Source organism: Gorilla gorilla, chromosome 2 (genome assembly GCF_029281585.2).
Source record: "Gorilla gorilla gorilla isolate KB3781 chromosome 2, NHGRI_mGorGor1-v2.1_pri, whole genome shotgun sequence".
NCBI classification, from domain to species: Eukaryota; Metazoa; Chordata; class Mammalia; order Primates; family Hominidae; genus Gorilla; species Gorilla gorilla.
In genome coordinates, this window is record NC_086017.1 from 18,894,897 (window position 1) to 18,911,779 (window position 16,883).

Below are 16,883 nucleotides of genomic sequence, written 5' to 3' on the forward strand. Positions count from 1 at the left end.
GGAACTCCTGGCCTCAAGCCATCCTCCCACCTTAGCCTCCCAAGTGTTGGGATTATAGGCGTGAGCCACCATGCCCGGCCCAGTGGTTTTTTTTCTTTATAGTAGCTGCCTGCCACCCAAGCCCTGCACAGCCACACCTATGGAAGACCTCCATCTGCTAGATGAGTAAGGGCTGGACCTGGACTCAGGCAGCTCCCCTTACACCTGCACCTTGCACCTGCACAGCCAATGAGGACACTAGATAAGCAGCAGCCTCTGACGGTCCTTGCTAGGGTGGGGTGTAAATAAGATCCCTGGCCAGGAGCGTTGGCCTGTAATCCCAACACTTTGGGAGGCTGAGGCAGGCATATCACCTGAGGATAGGAGATCAAGACCAGCCTGGCCAACAGGGCAAAACCCCATCTCTACTAAAAATACAAAAATTAGATGGGTGTGGTGGCATGCACCTATAGTCCCAGCTACTTGGAAGGCTGAGATGGGAGAATCATTTGAACCCAGGAGGCAGAGGTTGCAGTAAGCAGAGATTGCACCACTGCACTCCAGGTCTAGGTGACAGAGGGAGACTCCGTCTCAATCAATCAATCAATCAATAAGACCCCTACCCAGCACCCTCCAGTGATGTCTCAAACTGCTGCTCGCACCTGAGAAGCCCTCCATGGCCTTGTCCCATCCACTTCTCAAGCTCCACCTTCCCCCAGGCTCCCCCTCATTTGCTCAGCCTCCTTGGTCCATCCTTTAAGAGGCAAAGTTCATTCCTGTCTCAAAGCCCTCAAACTCATGGTTCCCTCAGCCTTGGCCCAAGGTCTCAAGGCCAGATTGGCTTTCGATGACAAGCTCATCTATGTCTCCCACTCCCTCTGCCCACCCCTGCCCGGCTCTTTTCTTTATAAGCACTTCCACCACCTGAAACTATATTTTTTTTCTACCCTTTTATTTACTTGTTGATTGTCAGTGATCTCCCATTAGAAAATAAGTGGGGTTAGGGACTTGACCTGCTTTGTTCATTGCTAGGTCTGGAGCACCCAGAACTGTCCCTGCACAAGGTCATTTTCAGTCATTTTCAGTGACTGGAGGACAGGAGGGAGGGAGGATGACTGGATGGGAGAGGCGGGGTGGGGCAGCCAGAGCCGCCCATCTCAGCAGGGACCCAATTGCCCCCCAGGGAGCTGCTCCTGGCTAAGCCAGCCTGGGAATGGAGCAGGAAAGAGGAAGTGGGCTGGAGAGCTGTCCCCTGCTCCTTTCAGACTGATGAGTCCCATTGCTGTGTAAAAAGTCAGGTCTCTATAAATAAATGGTTTTTCTCCTTTGCCTAGACATTCTTACACCTTCCTATTCCACAGTGAGTTCTCATCCTTTTAATTCTCTTCAGAGATCTCTAACTTTTCCCCAGGGTCCCGGCAGTTACATCCTACACCAGCCATGCACCTGACCCCCACAGAGAGTTTTGATATTCTTGGCCTGTTTCCAGTGGACAACTATGACCATGACCCTGAGACCATTTTTTAGCCCTTCATAGACTCATAAAATGTTATACCTAGAAAGGATGTTAAAGGTATTTTCATTAAACTCATCTATTTTATAGATGAGGAAATGAGAACTGGAGAGAAGTGGCTTGCCCAAGAGCCAGTAGCTGATCGAACTAAAAATACAACTCTGAACTAAAAATCAGCCTCTGGACTTCCAGTCAGCACTCACTCTACCTCTCTCTTTCTCCCTATGTTGTAGTCCTATCATTCCCTGCTTGGTTATTTTATTTTATTTTTATTTATTTTTACTATATTCACAGAGTCATACAACCATCATCATTATCTAACTTTAGAGTATTTTCATCACCCCAGAAAGAAATGCTGCACCCATTCACAGTCATTCCCCATTTTCCTCTTCTTTAGCTCCTGGAAACCAATCATCTATTTTCTATTTCTATAGATTTGTCTATGCTGGACATTTCATAAATGAAATTGTACAATATGTGGTCTTCTGTGACTGACTTCTTTCATTTAGCATACTGTTTTCAAGGTTCATCCATGTTGCAGCATGTGTCAGTACTTCATTCCTTTTCATGGCTGAATAATATTCCATCACATGGATATACCACATTTTATTCAACCATCCATCAGCAGATGAACATCTGAGTCATTTCCATCTTTTGGCTATTAAGAATAATGCTGCTATTCATGTACAAGTCTTTGAATGGACATATGTTTTTATTTTTCTTGGGTGGATACCTAGGAATAAAATTGTTGAGTCACATGGTAACTTAGTCTATGTTTAACATTTAGACTGCTTTCCAAAGTGATAGAATCACTGTACATTCCCTTTAGTAGTGTGTGAAGATTCCAATTTATCCACATTCTCACCAATACTTCCTATAGTCTGCCTTTTTAATTCTAGCTATCCTTGTGGGTATGAAGTGATAGTTCACTGAGTTTGATTTGCATTTCTTTAATCACTAATAATAGAGACAATCTTTTCTTTTTTTTTTTTTTTTTTTTTTGAGACAGGGTCTTACTCTGTTGCCCAGGCTGAAGTGCAGTGATGTGATCATGGCTCACTGCAGCCTCGACCTCCCTCAGGTAATCCTCCTACCTCAGCCTCCCAAGTGGCTGGGACTACAGGCACATGCCACCACACCTGCCTAATTTTTCTATTTTTTGTAGAGATAGGGTTCTGCCATGTTGCCCAACCTGGTCTCGAACTCCTGGGCTCAAACTATCTGACCACCTCGGCCTCCCAAAGTGTTAGGATTACAGGTGTGAACCACCATGCCTGGCCCAGACAATCTTTTCATGTACTTATTGGCCACTCATACATGTTTTTTTAAGAGCAACATCTATTCAAATTCTTTGCCTTTTTTTTTTCATAAATAGAGATGGAATTTTGCCATTTTACCCAGGCTGGTCTCGAACTCCTGGGCTCAAACGATCCTCCCACCTTGGCCTCCCAAAGTGCTGATATTATAGGCATGAGCCACTGTGGCCAGCCCTACAGCACTGTTTTTAACTAAATCTGTTTAGAGTTTCACAATTCTCAGCCCAGTGCTCTGGGCAATTGATCAGAGTTGACATGAGAGATGAGACGAATTTGCCACTCCTATCAGATTTGAAAACTGCAGCTCAGAGAGGTGTTGTAAACGTGGCATTTTCAAAACCCAGCCCATTTGACTCCAAAGCTAGAATTCCTCCCACCACACCCTACTAAAGGACTTTTCCAGAATCAATACACAGGGATTCTAACTCTCTCATCTTTGAATTGGCAATGGCAATTTTGGAATGAGCCTTTCACCAGCTTTCCAGGTGCTGGTCCCTCTTGTTGAGACACATTCAGCAATCAGTTCCCACCTCACCCCCCGCCCCTACCCTTGGCCATCAAATTGGCCTCTGGAACAAGCCCCTGCTCCCGCTAATGCCTTGTGATTCCAGCTCATCTGAGAAGGTGCTTGCTGGGTGTGAATCTCGTCACAGTTCAGCTTTCTTGTGAGTTGAGCACCTCGTCTGCCTGCTGACCTTAGCACTAAGCCAGGCCTAACCAGTGCTAGCACGGGCATGTCCGGCCCTGCTTCCACTAGGACACCGATCTCCAAAAGAGGAGATGCTGGCTACATTGTCCCATCCCCCCTACCCACCACCACCCCACTGGGATGCAGGGGAATAAGGGGGAAGGCTAAGGCTGTCCGCCAAGAGCATGGCCCTCCCCTTTGTGCCCTGTCCCCAGTGGCTCCCAGCCCAGGGCCCCCACTCACCTTCTCCTTCATCTTCTCAATCTTCTTCACAGAGCTGCGGCGCTGGGGCCGGTCCTCGTGCCGGAGCAGGTTCATGCTGAGGTCTCCTGACTTATTGAACTGCTTCTCCTCCTGCTTCTCAGCCTCCTTCAGCTTGCTTTCTGCACTGATGCTCTCTGCATGGTACATGTGGTAGGTTTTCATGACCTGGGGGTGCACAAGTAGGGGAAATCAGCAGCCAGCTATGGCCCAGCACAGCCCTCCCTGTTACTCCTGGCTCCATACCAAGTTCTACACTCTAGCTGGCCACTGCCCTGGTCCCAAAACACACTCTGGGCACCTGCCTTCCTTTACTTTTGCACAGACTCTCTGAGGACTGGATATGATGATGATGGTCATTACCAACACCATGATCATCAACAACAACATCATTAAGCCCTAACTAAGAGCCAGGCATGGGCTAGTAAAGAGGAAATTAAAAAATAATAATAAATAAATAAGGAGGAAATTTAAAAGGGTAACCGTAGCTCCAAGCATCTGGGGACTGTCAGACGTGACAAGGCAAGCCTGGCCCTTGCTCGGCTGTCCTCTCTAGCCCTGCCAGTCGTGACTGTGGCATCCCTCCCTCTCCTCCCAGTGCCGCAGGGAAAGCCCCTCCTCCCATACCCATGGGAAGTGAATGGGAAACATCCTTCTTACACACAAATCATTTTCTCAGCTGTTTCCTGAAGTACAATGGGCTGCAAATGGCTCTGTACCCAAAGTGAGTAATATTAAGTAACCCAATAGATATTCTATGCTCTCTGGAATAAATTCATCCTTGCCTATAAAAACAATTCCTATAAAGCAAACTGCACTTTGCTACTCTACTTCCATAATAAAAAAAATGGATATTGTTATTACAGGGGAAATTTCTGAGCCAGAAGAAATTCTAGACATCATCTAATCCAACAACCTTCTAGTTTGACAAACAGGGAAACTGAGGCTAGGAGGTGCAAAGTATCAGTGCAGAGATGCCAGACTTTACATCCATGTATCCAGGACCACAAGCAAAATATAGAATTTCCACTGCACCAGAAAGATCCCTCATGCCCCTTTGCAGCCAATCCCTGACCCCACCCCAGCCCCAATCATAGATTTGCCTTCTGTCACTGTAGATTGGTTTTGTGTGTTCTAGAATCCAGTTCCATGGAATCATACAATATAAACTCCTTTGGATCAGCCCTCTTTTCATTCAGCATAACTTTTCTGAGATTCACTGATGGTGCCGTACATATCAGAACTTTTTTTTTATGGCTAAGTATTCCATTGTATGGCTATGCCACAATCTGTTTACTTAGTCATATGTCCACAGCTACTTGAGATGTTTATAGTTTTTAGCTATTTTTGAATAAGGCTGCTATGAATACTTATGTACATTTCTTTGTGTGGACATGTATTTTGATTTTTCTTAGGTAAATACCCAGGGGTGGGATGGAGGGTCATATAGTAAATATATATTTAATCATATTGGAAATCTGGTCTCTCACTTTTAATCCACCACTTTTTCTACCAGATCATCCTAGATTGTCTGCATCATTTTTTCATAAATAGAGATGGGGTTTTGCCATGTTGTCCAAGCTCGTCTCAAACTCCTGGGCTCAAGTGATCCTCCTGCCTCAGCCTCCCAAAGTGCTGGTATTATAGGTGTGAACCACCACACCCAGCCCTTAATGAATTTTTTTTAATTCATTACCATTTTCTGAGCAGGCATACTTTTAGTAGCCTGAACACTGGCTGGGCTGCTCCATACCAACAGCATTTTTACTGGTCCCCAACCAGAAATGTACTTTTGTTTTGCAATGCCAAGTGTATGATCATCTTTCTATGCTAAGAAACAAAGAAACTTCTGGAATCCATGGCTCCTGGGCCTTGTTCATTCTCTTCTGTGGCTTGGATTACTGTAACAGCTAACAGAGCAAAGGCTTCCCCCAGGAATGAAATGTGCTCCTATCTAACCAAGCCCTGTAAGTCAGAGAACTCAGAATGAATTCCTGGCCAACCCTAAAATCTTATTCCCTGTCATTTGAAGTGCTGTGAAGTGCGTTTATTAGAATGAGGAATTCTGTGACTTTATTTTTTCTTTTTGAGACAGAGTTTCACTCTTGTTGCCCAGGCTGGAGTGCAGTAGCATGATCTTGGCTCACTGCAACCTCCACCTCCTGGGTTCAAGTGATTCTCCTGCCTCAGCCTCCTGAGTAGCTGAGATTACAGGCACCCGCCACAATGCCCGGCTAATTTTTATATTTTAGTAGAGATGGGGTTTCACCGTGTTGGTCAATCTGGTCTTGATCTCCTGACCTCAGGTGATCCTCCCGCCTTGACCTCCCAAAGTGTTAAGATTACAGGCGTGAGCCACCACGCCCAGGCTCTGTGACTTTTATCATTAAATCACAGCACTGATTCATTGTTCAGAAAGTTGCCTTTGCCACTGGCCAGGAGTCAATGTGGCAACATATATTGTAGATCATGGAAGGTAAGAATATGGACAAGTGTCTGGGCTGAATCCTGATGATCCCACTCCTTAGCTGTGTGACCTTGGACAAGTCACACAACCTCTCTGACCTCTGCTTCCTCGTCTGTAAAAATGGGATAAAAATTTACTTCCTATGCTTGTTATGAGCACTAAATGAGTTAATTTCTGTAAAGTGCTGAGAACAATACCTTCCACATAGTAAGAGCCATGGAGGTATCTATCAGATGCTACCACCACCACCACCATCATCATCATTATTATCCCTGATTTGGGCTCAGGGTTTAAGAACCTGAAACATGCTCACTTGGAAATGCTTACAAGCTCTGGAGAACATTAACTAATGTGAAAAAGATATATTTTTATGCCATGTTTCTCCCTTCTTCCTTCATCCTAAAAATCCCCCAAACTTGGAAAACAATACATGGATTTAAAATGCAGTCAACTTTTCTTCATGGGTCTTGGTGGAAAGATTGTTTCTCTGCGTTCCGTCCATTTTTGCTCATTTGCAATCTCCCTAAGACTCCAAAAAACCCCCTTCTTGCTGATTTCATCCGCTCTGTATGCCAGTTCCACCAAGATCACATCCAAATAACTCAATGGACCAGAATATGTGCCATATTGATGCGTTCTCGACATCTAGTGGCCAAAAGGGGTGACTGCAGACTTGCAGATAATCAAAGCAGGTGCCTATTTCGATGATCTTCATGCCTTGGTTAAAAGGACACTGGGGCCTGTCAGGGGAGGCGGCGGGAGGGAGAGCATCAGGATAAATAGCTAACGCATGTGGGGCTTAATACCTAGGTGATGGGCCGATAGGTGCAGCAAACCACGATGGCACACGTTTACCTATGTAACAAACCTGCGTGTCCTGCACATGTATCCTGGAACTTAAAATAAAAATAAAATAAATGAGTCCATTGAGTTATTTGGATATGGTCTTGGTGGAACTGGCATACAGAGAGGATGAAATCAGCAAGAAGGGGGTTTCTAGGAGTTTTAGGGAGATTACAAATGAGCAAAAATGGATGGAATGTAAAGAAGAAATAAAATAAAATAGGTGTGGCTAAAGTGTGAGAACGCCTGCTGCGGCTGTCTCCAGGACCCCACCTTCCCCCTTCTCGACATGTCCCTCCACATCCACAGACAACCCTGGGTTCTTTGCCTCACCACCATATTGCTGGTGTTTTTCATGTCTGGATCCCATCCCTGTCTGCGTTCAATGATTCCTGCTACATCTCCTTTTTCTATTTTGGCTTCTGAGTCTGCTTGCCTCGCCACGAATCTGTCATCTGTGCTGGGTAGTTCAGGGGAAAAGAGAGCCTTTCTATTTACAGCTAGATCTTCCTGTCCAATCACCATGCATCCATCCACTCTCTCAAGGTCAACAGCCCAGCTGGGTGTTCTCAATTCCCACATATCCTTTGCCTAGTTTTCTTTTTTTATTTTCTCTCCCTTTACATCATTTTCTACTCTTCTTGAGCCACAGAGTACTCTTCCTGCCCTCCGACAGGCCAAACTTCCCAGACAGCCTCTAAACTTCATTCCAAAAATCCCATGCTTGGAGAAGACAACCCAAGTACCCTGGGGCCAAACTCCCTGTGATCTACTCGATTCCTGATTCCAAGAATAACAGTGAACTCCACTGCCGAGGGTGACTTATGACAGACAGCTGCCACCAAAGAGTTCACCTGGAAGTTTCTCCAAAATGATTCTATTTGTACCCAGAATCCTCTAGATGTTTCTTTTATTTAATTACCTGATACATAGGCTTCAGCATGAATGGTCCTTAGCTCCATAGACTAGAACTGTTAGCTCAATATTGCTAGTCCAGGATGCATTAAATAATATTTAACCTTATCTATTGCTTCAAAGTTTGCAAACCTCTTTCTAGGAGCCCTTCTAGTAAAGGAGCATTTCAATGAGTCCTTTCCCTAATCCTGGGAGGCAGTGTGATGACAGTAACAACAATGATAGCAGCTAGCATCTATTGAGCACTTACTACTTGCCAGGCCTTGCTTTATGCATTTTACCTATATTAACTCATTTATTTCTCACAAAAACCCTATGAGATAGGCATCCTATGATCCCTGCTTTACAGATGAGAAAACCATGGCCCAGAATAGGTCAGTAAGTTTCTCTAGGTGAAAAGCTGGTAAGTGGAGTCAGGGTTCAAAGCCAAGGTGGCTGACCCCAGAGCCTGGGCCTACTGAACACATGGTTGTTTTGCTTTCCCTGTACCCCTTTCTCAACTGTAAAACAGGGGTGAAAGGCTCCTCCAGCCCACTGGAATTCGGGAGACTTGGTTTTGAGACTCAGCCCTCCCACTACTTGCTGGGTAGCTGTGGAGAGGTGTGTCCTCTCCGTGTCTGCCTGGTGAAGATCAGAAGGGGGTAGATGGGGAAAGTGCTGTCAACTGCAAATTATCAAGTGACCAACTGCCAGCAGCAGTGTGCCCAGGGCTGGGAAGAGGCAGAGGTGGATGCAGGAGCTCAGCTGAGGCCAAGTTCCTGAACTGGGGATGTCTGAAGGGCCCCTCAGAGGTACCCATCCGCTTGATGCCAGGGAAGGGATTCACTTTCCAGCCCTCCAGACCCTATTCAGGGAGTCTAGGGAAGGACCTCGTAGGGACGTGTCAGTTAAGACCACTGTTCTTGGACCAAGTTCAGTTGCATGTGTTCTCAGAATAAAAGGTCTTCCATAAATCTTGGTGTCCTAGCCCCTCACTTAAGGAAATGGAGGCTCAAAAGTAGAAAGAGCGGGCCGGGCGCGGTGGCTCACGCCTGTAATCCCAGCACTTTGGGAGGCCAAGGCGGGCAGATCACAAGATCAGGAGTTTGAGACCAGCCTGGCCAACATAGTGAAACCCTGTCTCTACTAAAAATACAAAAATTAGCCAGGCGTGGTGGTGGGCCCCTGTACTCCTAGCTACTCAGGAGGCTGAGGCAGGAGAATAGCTTGAACCCAGGAGGCAGAGGTTGCAGTGAGCCGAGATTGTGCCACTGCACCCCAGCCTGGGCGACAGAGCGAGACTCCATCTCAAATAAAAAAAAAAAGAAAGAAAAGAAATAGCAAGAGTGCTGTCCAATGTCACACAAAAAGCCAGGCAGAGCTGGGACTGCAGGCCAGGTCTGTTTACCGCTAAGCATTGCCTCTTCTGGTCATCACACTGCCTTTTGCTTTGCACACATTGCCTTTTGCCTCTTCCCTGATCCTCAGATTCTGAAAACAGCAAAGTGTTATCTGTACCGTCTTTCAGCCCCTCATTTAAATGCAAAAGAAGGCAAACAGAATCTGGAAGTTGACAGCATCCATAAAGGGACACCTGAAGCAGGATAAGGATCAGTTGTTAGAAAACAGCTTCTCAATGATGCAGTCCCTGTGTGCTTCCTCCACCCTGCAGACAGGGCTGTCCCTGGGCACAGTGGCTCTCTGCTTCCAGCATTTGTGTATGGGTGAAACCCTAGGCCAGTGCATGACTGAGACCTCCCTGAAGGAAAAGAGAAGCAAAGTCCTGAGGCCAGGGTCTTGTTCATGACAGTATTCTCTGTACCAGAGCAGAGCCTGGTACCCAGCAAGTATCAATACATATTTGCATGAATGAATGACTGGCTGGGCTGGCTGGATCAACAGATCAAAAGATCAGTGGATCAATGAATATGGCTGAATGGATGGGTAGATGGATGGATGGACAGATGAACAGATGGGTGGGTGGGTGGATAAATGCAGGGATGGGTAGATAGATGGGAGAGTGGAGGAAAGGGAGAAAGGAAGAGAAGAAGGCAGGGAGAGAGGGTAAAATGAGGGAGGTACAGTTCTATTGCCTTTGTTCTGCTGAGCATACTTGGAAGTAGGGAGATTGCTGTACCATCAATCATTAAATATTTATTGAGCAGTTCATTACGTGCCAGGTACTATGCCAGGCAATACTACAGTGTGGAAGACATGCAGGTCGCCGCCCTCATAGGATCCAAACTGTAGTAGAGATACAGGCAATTACACAAGTGATGATCACATGGTGGGATAAGTACAATGATGAAGGAAGTACTAGGCACCATAGGAAGGCTTCCTGGAGGAAGCGACATCTAAACTGAACATTGCAGGAAGAGTAGCTGTTAGCTGGGTGAGCAGGGCTTGGGGTGGGGGTGGAGTGTCCCAGACAAAGGGAGCAGAGTGAGCATTAGCCCAGGCGAGCAGGAGACAAACAGGACTGGGGAGCAGCTGCTAGGTGGAGGAACATCAGGCATGTCAGGTATGAACATCAGGAGCACCAGCCAATGGAACCACTTCCTCGTTCTCCCCAAGGGACTCCTCCTCAGTGGACACCTGTTGTTTTTCTCTGCCCAGACTCATCCAGTCTTCTTTCTTTGGGAACAGCCCCCTAATTTTATTTTGAGGAAATCCCCCAAATTCCCCTCCACTATTCTCAGTACATGTGGTTCATGGGAATTTGACATCACCCCGCAATCCTGGGGTGGGCACGAGACACCGGCCTGGCCAATCCGTAAACTTATGTTCATCTGGCCATAGGAAGCTCAGCTAGGCCAATTAGATGCTACCCTAGGACTTCACTGGAAACACTGGGAAGGGAGTGTTTTCTTTCCACTGGAGGGTGGGGAGAGGCTAATGGGAGGAGAATTTGCAGTGCTAGGGACCATTTTTGTCACCACATGGGAGAAGCCTGCCAGATCATGAAGTCCACGCAGAGGAAAACAAACCAGAAGTGGGAGAGAGACTGATTCCCAAAGGTGGATAAATGGATGGATGGATGGATGGATGGATGGATGGATGGATGGATGGATGGATTGGAAAGAGTGGGGAAGGAAGGTAGGAAGAGAAGGAAGGAGGGAAAAGGGTAAAATGGGGGAGGCATAGTTCTACTGCCTCTGATCTAGTGAGTATATTGGTGGGGAAAACAGCTACACCTTCAATTATCAAATATTTATTTATGTGTCAGGTACTATACCAAATGCACTACAGTCAAAATACAGTATAGAAGACAGATGTGGTCTCTGGCCTCACAGAGTACATGCCGTACTGGTGAGACAGACAAATCAGTGTGTGAGCCCCTGGATCCAGTTAGACCTGAGCTACATGTTCATGTGATTCAACAGAGTGTCATTTTTATCTAAGCCAGTTTGCACCGGATTCCAGTCCCTTGCCACTAAACGAATTGCAAAAGGCAGACTTCTTCCCTTTCAGCCTCCCCAACTACCCATATCAGTCCTGATCCCAACCGGCCAGGCTCAGTGCAGTGACTCAGGAGCAGTGCTGACTGGGCGGAGGCTCCCTCCAGCATCCCGGGTGCTGCTTCCCACCGCTCTAAGTGCTGCTCCTTCTGCCCCTCTCTGTACCCAGGAACTGTCCACTGTCGATCAGATACCATCTCTTCTCTGGCACCTTCCTGATGCTCAGTAGATTTCATCACCCCCTCTTCCATGTTCCCTCACACTGTCGTATCCCCACTAAGGCGCCTGTCATAGTGTGCAGCCACATCTCGTGGTCTGGATATGCTGATGATCAATACATGTATTCTTAGTGAATGGGTGTCTGGGCAGGACAGCAGAAAGAGAAGGGAAGGTTACCTAGAGGGAAACCTCTTCCATTCTGCTTAGGACCAGTTCCATCCCTGGATGACACTGTGCACACACCCTGGCTGGCAGGCTGTGACAGCCCCGCAGAGCTGCCCTGCCCTAAGTCTGAGCCAGGACCCTGGTCTCCCTTCCAGGGCACAGTGGCATGAAGATCAATGCCTGGCAGGAGCCTCAGTATTCCTCAAACTCCACACCTTCATTCCACAGACGGGGGAAACCGAGTGTCAGAGCCCCACTATCTGGCACTGGGTCAGTGTTTCCACTTGTGTTAGCAAGGTGACTTTCGGTGTCATGGGAAGGAAACACTGCCAAACTGGACACTAGTAACACAGCAACCGAGGTGACATGGGGATGGAGGAAGAGTCAGGAGATATGCTTCTCTCTGTGTATCTTCTTGCATTGTTTAGTGTACTGTTATTCACCCCTTTCAGCTCTCTGAGGATCCTTTGATTACATCAGGAGGAAAACACAGCCGTGCCCACACATCTTCAAAGCTTCTCGCCTGCTGCTCTGGCAGGCACAAGCTTGAATATACAACACTGCTTGATTTTCACTTAACTAACAGAACGCTTCTATTTATACCCAACTGTGTTTCATCTGCTAATGTGAAGTATCATTTCCTTCCACAATAAATGCAGGTTCGTAGTTTATTTTTTAACTTTAAATTTTAATTCTTTTTAAGATGGGGTCTTACTCTGTCCCCCAGGCTGGAGTGCAGTGGTGCAATCACAGCTCACTGCAGTCTTCACTTCCCAAGCTCAGGTAATCCTCCCACCTCAACCTCCCGGGTAGCTGGGACTATAGGTACCCGCTAACATGCCTTGCTAATTTTTTGTATTTTTTGTAGAGAGAGGGTTTTGCCACGTTGCCCGGGCTGGTCTTGAACTCCTAGGCTCAAGCGATCTGCCTGACTTGGCCTCCCAAAGTGCTGGGATTACAGGCGTGAGCCAAGCCCAGCCCAGATAAGTAGTTTCTATATAGTCACATAAATAGTTTAATGTATTTACATCACTAGTGTAGGCGAGTGCTTAAGCACCCGGGGTCTGGAGCAGGTTCTGCTGTTTCCCCTCTGGGCAACCCTGAGCTGGCCACCTGGGCTCTCTGTGCCCAGATTTCTCATCCCTAAGATGGGCGTGGTCATAATGCCACCTACCTCAAAGGGTTATGATGAGGATGAAATGGATCGTACATGTAAAGCATTTAGACCGGCCCCTGGCCTTCAACAAGCACTGTACATGATTGGAGGCTCTAGTTATTCTTGAGATGAAACAATCTCCAAAATATACCTACGAACGCAAAGCAAGGTGCAGAATAGTAAGTACAGTTGTCACCACTTGCATAAAACAGGAATGTGTGGGATATGCCCAAACGTGTGTGCTGATTGATGGATAAAAGGTCTCTGGAAGGAGACATGTCTAACTGGACACTAATAACCTAGTAACTGAGGTTATACGGGGTTGGAGAAAGAGTCAGGAGACATGCTTCTTCCTGGGTACCTTCTTTTATTGTTTAATTACTGTCTTATTTTTTTAACCAAGTGTATGTATCTTCTATTTCTAAATTTAAATATTAAACAATTTTTTTTTAAAGGAAAGTAATCCAGCTCAAGTATGGAGCCAGCATCACAGAGAGCAGGCCTGGAGAATGGGAAACGAAGGAGGAGGTGGCTGCACGTTTTCCAGCAAAACATTCTTGGGGCTCTGGCTGGCCCAGTGGAGATGGGGAATGGAGAAGAAAGATTCCAAACTATGTAGGAAAAATATTTATGCCTCATTCTTTCATAAAAGACACAATGACTCAGGACTCAGGTTTGCCAGGCACTGGGCTATACTCTATGACAATCACTCTCCCCAGAATAATCCAGACAAATGAACTGGCAGCAGCCCCATGTTCCAGGGAGGGACTGGGCTCAGGGAGTTTGTGTGGCAGGGCCTTCAAGTTAGGCCCAGCTGACTCTAAAACCTGTGCTCTTCCAGCACGCAGGGCTGCTTTCCACTAATTAACTAACACTGGGGGAACTTAAAAAGGGAGGGGAGGTCAACTTAAAGAAAAATATTCAGTAAACGACAGAGGGCCCAAAGATAGGATGAAGCTGTGGGGCTGTACCTGAATGTCATCCTAGAAAGACACGCAGTGAGCCCAGGGTGAAGCTGGGACCAGAACTCAGGCTCCTGGGCTCCCAGTCTCAGCTCTCTCCACCATCCCCATCTCTGAGGGAAGTCATGAGGAGGGAGACACCTTTGCCAAGATTTGCCTGTTGGCCCAGAGTTGATGTCACATCCCTGAGCCCATACACAATCAATCAAGGCTTGAACAAGTGAAAGGTAGAGTGATTCATGGCTCCAGTTAGGGTCTACCTGTGACCAGCTGCTACTGGGTATGAATGGACACTCCTCAGGCTCTCCCCACATGCCAAAGAACAAAGTCACTGGGCCTCTCCTGCAGCCCTGGGCTTGGAAGGCCGGCCCACAGTTTGGAGCAGAGCTGCTGAACACAGAGGAAGAGACAGGTGGGGGGACACTGGACGTTCACTAGTTACTGACACACATGCATTTCATAATACAGAAATATATTGAAAATCTGAACACATTTTTAGCCGAACAGTGAAAACACAGTGGGGCTTATAGTTTGTGAGTTGTTTTGTTTTGATTTGCCTCTTCTAGAAGGATTGCCATACTGGTCCACATTCTTTACCCCTGCCCTTTTTTTCTCCCAGGCCAATACATGAACAAGAACTATATTGTGTTGGGCTGATGGGAGTTCGAGGGAAAAGAAGTGGAGTGGGATATATGTGTGCGCATGCTTGCATATATGTGTATGTACATACAAGCACGTGAATGTGCATATGTGCTAGTGTGTGGTGCATGTCAAACTGCACGTGCATGTATGCAACTGTGTGTGTGTGTGTGTGTGCGCACACATATGCATAAACACCCATGCTAGCATGCTTTAAAGAGGAGGGTGCCTCAAGGTGCTAAGGGCTGAGCAGATAAGGACTGGGTGATAAGGACTAGGCTTATTGAGTGAGTGAATGAATAAATGAATGAACAAAATGCCTGGCCTTGCAGTCCCCTCTGCATCCTTCCTAGCCCCAGATAGAGACAAGCCTTTTCTCTAAAGCAAGTGATGGGTGGCCTTTAGCATTTATCTCCACCATCATTATACCCTGTAGGACCCCCTGAACAGCCCACCACCACCTCCCTTACAGAACTTTCAGAAGAAAAAAAGTGGAGTTTACTGGAAAATCCTTTCTCTGCATTATTTGTTCCTCAGTGACTGTGGTAATGACCCTAGGGCTGAGGGAGGAGGGGGACTGTAGACTTGTATAACCAGGCATGGTAACTAGAAAGTGCTCAGAAGAAATCCCTAGCAATGAAGCATGAATTTGGGGCACACAGTGCCGCCAGCAGCTGGGTGGCTGGAGTGAACTGTTTGCAAAGAGGATTGTGATCATTACTGGCATGGCTGCAGGCATGGCCCTTTGCATTGTGACTCTGCAAGGGGAGGGGGCCTTGCTTTTCTAACCCAGGACTCTGGGCTTGGCTGTGTAACTTGCTTTGGCCGATGGGATATTAGCAAATATGACACAAGCAGAAGCTTGAAAAGTGCTTGCACATTGGGGTTTGCTCACTTTGGGCTCTTTTTCTTTTTTTAATTGACCAGAAAACTGCAGCCACAGGAGTGGCCCCAATTGAACCCTGCCCAAATTGCTGACCCACAGAATCACGAGCACAGAAAATTGTGGTTGTTCTAAGTCACAGAGTTTCGAGGTAGTTTGTTACACAGCAACTGATAGCTGATACAAAGGCTTTAAATAAGTCACTTCTCTGTGCCTCCATTTCTTTATCTGTAAAAATGTAAGAGTGTTAATTAAATAATATTATATAAAATACCTAATACAGAGTGAGATGCATCATAAGCACTCATGAAGTGGCTACAGATGTTAGGATCATCCCTGTTTGGCAACAAAGAGAAGGAGAGCCAACGAGGTTAATTGATTTGGCCAAGCTGGTAAGTGGTGCAGCAGGAATTCAAATCCAGATCTGTCTGTGATCAGTGTGCACTGCTGTGATCCTGCGTTGCCTTCCCTGTTGAGAACTCCCTCTCTCTTCCTCTCATTCCCTCTGCTTCTTTAATTCCTACCCATCCAAAGGCACCAAGCTCAAAGCTCACCCTGGAACACAGTAGTCCACTTTTCTGAATCTTTTTCCTTCTTGTTCTCCCTCCCTCCCTCCCTCCTCCTCTCAACCCATCTCTCACACATGTGCATCTCCCTCAACTAATACATACCCATCTCCTCCTATGTGTGTGCATGGCTGGCCAGGGGCTCTGGGCACACTGTGGGGAACAAAGTCCAGCCCCACAGAGCTCACAGGCGAGTTACACAGCCAAGCCCAGAGGTACCTCCCCTGTGAGCCCACATGTCCAGCACATACTAGGCTCTGACTTGTGTTGTAGCAACAGTTCACACACTACTCTTTTTATGTTATTATTATCATACTTTAAATTCTAGGGTACATATGCACAACGTGCAGGTTTGTTACGTAGGTATACATGTGCCATGTTGGTTTGCTGCACCCATCAACTCGTCATTTACATTAGGTATATCTCCTAATGCTATCGCTCCCCCAGTCCCCCACCCCCCGACAAGCCCCAGTGGTTCACATGCTACTCTTATCTCTCTGCCCAGATTCCAAACTCCTTAGGAGTAAGACCGGTTTCTTTCATGTATTCATCCCTCCCTCCTCCCTCCTTTGCTTCAGTGAGCACCCTGGAAGCACCAAGGATGTACAAGACTCTGACAGAGACAGACTCTGAATGTTCATGATCCCCCACTGTGCCCTACTGCAGCTCTGGGCCCACAGCATGTGGCCCCAAATGCTTGAATTTAACTGAGTTTCTGAGTAACTACTAAAGACTCAGTGTGCAGTCAACAAATGATCTTCACAGGGGGTGTGCTGGCACCATGAGGATCCCACTCTTCCAAAGGAGAGAGCTAGGACCCTTCTTCCTCCACTAGCTTCTGGTGACCCTCACCAGGCTGCTGTGGAAATGGCAA

At 46.8% G+C, this 16,883-nt stretch overlaps 1 protein-coding gene across 5 annotated transcripts in view; it reads right to left on the bottom strand.

Annotated features, from left to right (window-relative positions):
• Positions 1 to 16,883, bottom strand: part of SRGAP3 (SLIT-ROBO Rho GTPase activating protein 3) — a 382,885-nt gene that overhangs the window by 80,863 nt on the left and 285,139 nt on the right. For all 5 annotated transcript variants that reach the window (XM_063703587.1, XM_019023743.3, XM_004033539.5 and 2 more), the window contains one exon: positions 3,740 to 3,925. In XM_063703587.1, coding sequence (XP_063559657.1) covers positions 3,740 to 3,925 — 186 coding nt within the window. The remainder of the gene's footprint in view (positions 1 to 3,739; positions 3,926 to 16,883) is intronic.